The sequence below is a fragment of the Pangasianodon hypophthalmus genome, chromosome 6 (assembly GCF_027358585.1).
Source record: "Pangasianodon hypophthalmus isolate fPanHyp1 chromosome 6, fPanHyp1.pri, whole genome shotgun sequence".
In the NCBI taxonomy this organism is placed as follows: domain Eukaryota; kingdom Metazoa; phylum Chordata; class Actinopteri; order Siluriformes; family Pangasiidae; genus Pangasianodon; species Pangasianodon hypophthalmus.
Window position 1 is genome coordinate 217,501 of NC_069715.1, and position 5,000 is coordinate 222,500.

Sequence of the window (5,000 nt, forward strand, 5' to 3'; positions counted from 1 at the left end):
CACACCGAGATCTTTTACTGTTAGACTACTTGAAACAGAGAGACCATCTAAAGTAACAGTGTGATCTCTAAACTTACTTCTAGCGGCTTGTGGTCCCAGTACCAGAACCTCTGTTTTTTCTGGGTTTAGCAGGAGAAAGTTGCTTAGCATCCAGTCTCTTATGTCTATCGCACATGCCTCAACTTTCTTTAACTGGCTATTCTCATCTGGCCTAGCTGAGACGTATAACTGTGTGTCATCAGCATAACAATGGAAGCTAATATTATGTTTACGGATTATGTTACCTAAAGGGAGCATGTATAACGTGAAAAGCAGTGGGCCTAAGACTGAACCCTGCGGAACGCCATATTCTACTCGATAACGTGCTGAGTGGTCACCGTTTAAATCTACAAACTGATAGCGATCGGTTAAATAAGATCTAAACCAGTCGAGGGCTGAGCCCTTAATTCCTACGACCTTTTCCAGTCTGTGAAGAAGGATATTATGGTCGATAATGTCGAACGCTGCGCTAAGGTCGAGTAAAATTAATAGACTAATGCAACCCCGATCAGAGGCTAATAGCAAGTCATTGACTACTTTGACTAATGCTGTCTCTGTGCTGTGGTGGGGCCTGAAACCTGACTGATAAAGTTCATAGATATTATTACTTTGTAGATATGAAATTAGCTGCTGCGCTACTACTTTCTCTAGTATTTTAGATAGAAAGGGAAGGTTTGAAATCGGCCTATAGTTAGTTAAGTTGTTAGGGTCAAGGTCTGGTTTCTTCACTAGTGGTTTAATAACAGCTAATTTAAGTGATTTTGGAACGTACCCATTGCTCAGTGAGGAGTTAACTATTTTAAGCAGGGGTTCACTTACGGTTCCAACTATTTGCTTAAGAAGACGTGTTGGTACCGGATCTAATAGACAGGTTGATGATTTAGCAGAAGAGATGAGCGAGATTAAATCATTCTCTTCAAGAGGAGTAAAACTTTCTAAGCTCTGATCTATGGTTAGTCTATCCTCCCAGTCTATTGTATAATTTGGACTTTGGGCCTGTATCTCCTGCCTAATGTTTTTAATTTTGCTATCAAAGAATTTCATGAAATCGTTACTTTTGTATGCTGTTATTGTGGAGATTTCTGTCGATGTCTTATTCCTAGTTAATTCTGCTATGGTGTTAAATAAGAATTTAGGATTACTTTTATTATTTTCTATAAGCGTTGATAAATAAGTGGACCTAGCTTGCCTTAGAGCTTTTTTATAGGCTAAAATACTGTCTTTCCATGCTATTTTAAATGCTAGGAGTTTGGTCTGGTGCCATTTACGCTCTAGCTTTCGGGCGTTCTGTTTTAGAGAGCGGGTGTGATCACTATACCATGGAGCGAGTTTCTTATCTTTAATTGTTTTTCTTCTAAGTGGGGCTACATTATCTAAGGTACAGCGGAATGTCGACTCTAAAAATTCTGTCGCCTGTTCGAGTTCTAAAGGGTCTGAAGGTGACCCTATACTAGCGGATAATTCTGGTAGGTGATTTATAAAGCTCTGCGCGGTCGCAGGTGTTATTGTACGGCTAAATCGGTAGCGCGGTTCTGTGTGTACAATGCTACTGTGACGCACACAAAACGAAATCAGACTGTGATCTGATATTGCCTCAGACTGCGGGATTATCACTATATCTGTTATATTAACTCCAAAAGATAATATTAAGTCTAACGTATGACCTGCTTTATGTGTGGATCCTACAACACACTGATTGACTCCCAATGAGTCAAGTATGGATGTAAACGCTATCTTCAGCGGGTTGCCTATATTCTCAAAATGAATGTTAAAGTCTCCGGTAATTAACGCTCGGTCCACAGAAACAACTAGGTTTGATAGGAAATCTGTAAATTCACTAAGAAATTCAGAGTACGGTCCTGGGGGTCTGTAGATAATAACTAACGGAAGGGACTGTGATGACTTATCATTAGCGACTGCACTTATGTTACTATAAAGTGCTTCAAATGAATTAAAGTTTTGTCCTAGTTTCTGTATGATGGTCAGATTATCCTTATGAATAACTGCGACGCCTCCTCCTCTACCGGTTAAACGAGGCTGATGTATGTAGCTATAAGCGGGCGGACTAGCTTCATTTAATGCAACATAATTGTTCTGCCTAATCCATGTTTCTGTTAAACATAACGCGTCATACTCCTGGTCCGTGATCAGTTCATTAACTAAGAGCGTTTTAGACTCAAGAGATCTGATATTTAGCAAACCTAGCTTTAGAGTAGAGGTGCAGGCTGCACTCTCAGTATTATTATCTAATGTAGGTATGTTTATTAAATTGCTAAAACAGACTTTATTCTTTCTTAATTTTAATACAGCACGGGGAACAGACACAGTCTCAATGCTATGTACCCTAGGTGACGACTCTAGGCAGCTAGCAGACGGTTGAGTTAAGCCAATTGTATCAGTCTGGTGAGTTGGACAGTGGCCATTATAATTGCAATCTAAGGTATGGCTTACCAGTCAGATGGTGCGTAGTGTCCTAGAGATGTTGTCCGAGAGGACCGCTGCTCCAGCTCTGCTTGGGTGCAGGCCGTCAGTGTGGTAGAGCCTAGGACGCTCCCAGAAAATATTCCAGTTATCAATAAAGGGTAATTTCTGGTCTTGACACCATGACTGTAACCATTCATTAAAAGCAAATATCCTACTGAACCTCTCAATTCCTCGCTGGAACGTGGGAAGCGGTCCTGACACGATGAAGGTTAGAGTTAAAGGTTAGAGTTTAGGGTTGAAGGTTAGAGTTAAAGGTTAGAGTTTAGGGTTGAAGGTTAGAGTTAAAGGTTAGAGTTTAGGGTTGAAGGTTAGAGTTAAAGGTTAGAGTTTCGGGTTTAGTGAATGTTCAGTTTAGGGTTGAGGGCTTAGAGCGAGTCGGGGTTAGGTCACTGTGTTTAGTGTTCTGGCTTTAACCTCAGGGTTTGGACTTCACAGTTTAAGTTCTGCCTTAGATATAGGGGTTAGGGTTTATAATGAGTGGTGATGAGTGTGTGTGTTGATGTGATGAGTGTGTGTGTTGATGATGTGATGAGTGGTGATGAGTGTGTGTGTTGTGTGTGTGTGTGTGTTGATGATGACGTGGTGATGAGTGTGTGTGTTGATGATGTGATGAGTGGTGATGAGTGTGTGTGTTGTGTGTGTGTGTGTTGATGATGACGTGGTGATGAGTGTGTGTTGATGATGTGATGAGTGGTGATGAGTGTGTGTGTTGATGATGTGATGAGTGGTGATGAGTGTGTGTTGATGTGTGTGTGTGTTGATGATGACGTGGTGATGAGTGTGTGTGTTGATGATGACGTGGTGATGAGTGTGTGTTGATGATGTGATGAGTGGTGATGAGTGTGTGTGTTGATGTGTGTGTGTGTGTTGATGATGACGTGGTGATGAGTGTGTGTTGATGATGTGATGAGTGGTGATGAGTGTGTGTTGATGTGTGTGTGTGTGTTGATGATGTGATGAGTGGTGATGAGTGTGTGTGTTGATGTGTGTGTGTGTGTGTTGATGATGTGATGAGTGGTGATGAGTGTGTGTGTTGATGTGTGTGTGTGTGTGTTGATGATGACGTGGTGATGAGTGTGTGTTGATGATGTGATGAGTGGTGATGAGTGTGTGTGTTGATGTGTGTGTGTTGATGATGACGTGGTGATGAGTGTGTGTTGATGATGTTGTGTTCCTCAGTATTCCAGGCTCGGCTGTGTGTGCCTTCTCCATGCCGGATATAGAGAAGGTGTTTGAGGGACGCTTTAAGGAGCAGAAGACTCCGGACTCGGTGTGGACTCCTGTTCCAGACGACAGACTGCCCCGACCGCGGTACAGCACTCACTCTGCTTTACTCATCTTTCAGCTGCATTTTTCCGTCCTGTGCCTTGGTGCACTGGGTTCTGCAGTTTTGTGGCTGATGTGTGTAAGTGTGCTGATGTTCAGGTGAGACAGCGGGACACGTTACAGGTGTGTTACGCTGTAGAGACGCTGAGGGTGCAGTGAGACAGAAGTGTGCTAAATAGTGCGCACTACAGGAGGGATGAATAATGAATGAGGAATAATTAGCTGTATGGAAGCAGGTGTAGGTTTACAGCTGAGTGCTGTTACTCTCGAGTGTGACACTGTGTGTGTGTGTGTGTGTGTGTGTGTGTGTGTGTGTGTGTGTTCAGGCCGGGATGCTGTGCTGGTCACGGATCAGCAGAATCTTACAAAAGCTCAGTCGAGTTTCCGGATGAAACGCTGCAGTTTATAAAGTTACACCCACTGATGGACGCCGCTGTGCCCTCCATCCGAGACGAGCCCTGGGTCACCAAGACCAGAGTCAGGTACGCACGAGTGTGTGTTACTGTGTGTGTTACTGTATGTGTGTGTATGTGTGTGTGTGTGTGTTCGTTTTCCAACTGCAATTTAAGAAGTTCAGTTAGTTCTAAAAGTCTGAGTGCACGAACAATAACTTCCTCATTAACGTGTGTGTGTGTGCATGTGCGTGTGTGTGCGTGTGTGCATGTGCGTGTGTGTGTGTGTGTGCGTGTGTGTGTGTGTGCGTGTGTGTGCGTGTGTGCGTGTGCGTGCGTGTGTGCGTGCGTGTGTGTGTGTGCGTGTGCGTGCGTGTGCGTGTGCGTGTGTGTGCGTGCGTGTGCGTGTGTGTGCGTGTGTGTGTGTGCGCGTGCGTGTGTGTGTGTGTGTGTGTGTACAGGTACCGGCTGACGGCTCTGGCGGTGGATAACGCAGCAGGTCCCTATAAGAACTACACGGTGGTGTTTATTGGCTCTGAGGCGGGCGTGGTTCTGAAGGTTCTGGCGAAGACGGCGGTGTTTTCGTTAAACGAGAGCGTGCTGCTGGAGGAGATCGACGTCTTTAACCAGGCCAAGTACGACATCAGCTCATTAATATTCATTACACTCTCAATAAATAAACTGAACTGTGGGTGCCTGTGATTGGATAGTCACTGTGATTGACAGGACAGAATGGGGAGGGGCTCAGTGACATCATCA

The 5,000-nt window shown here is 44.1% G+C and overlaps 1 protein-coding gene across 12 annotated transcripts in view; it reads left to right on the top strand.

Moving 5' to 3' along the window:
- Positions 1 to 5,000, top strand: part of sema6dl (sema domain, transmembrane domain (TM), and cytoplasmic domain, (semaphorin) 6D, like) — a 37,075-nt gene that overhangs the window by 21,973 nt on the left and 10,102 nt on the right. For all 12 annotated transcript variants that reach the window (XM_053234736.1, XM_053234735.1, XM_053234739.1 and 9 more), the window contains exons 11-13: positions 3,703 to 3,834; positions 4,176 to 4,331; positions 4,703 to 4,876. In XM_053234736.1, coding sequence (XP_053090711.1) covers positions 3,703 to 3,834; positions 4,176 to 4,331; positions 4,703 to 4,876 — 462 coding nt within the window. The remainder of the gene's footprint in view (positions 1 to 3,702; positions 3,835 to 4,175; positions 4,332 to 4,702; positions 4,877 to 5,000) is intronic.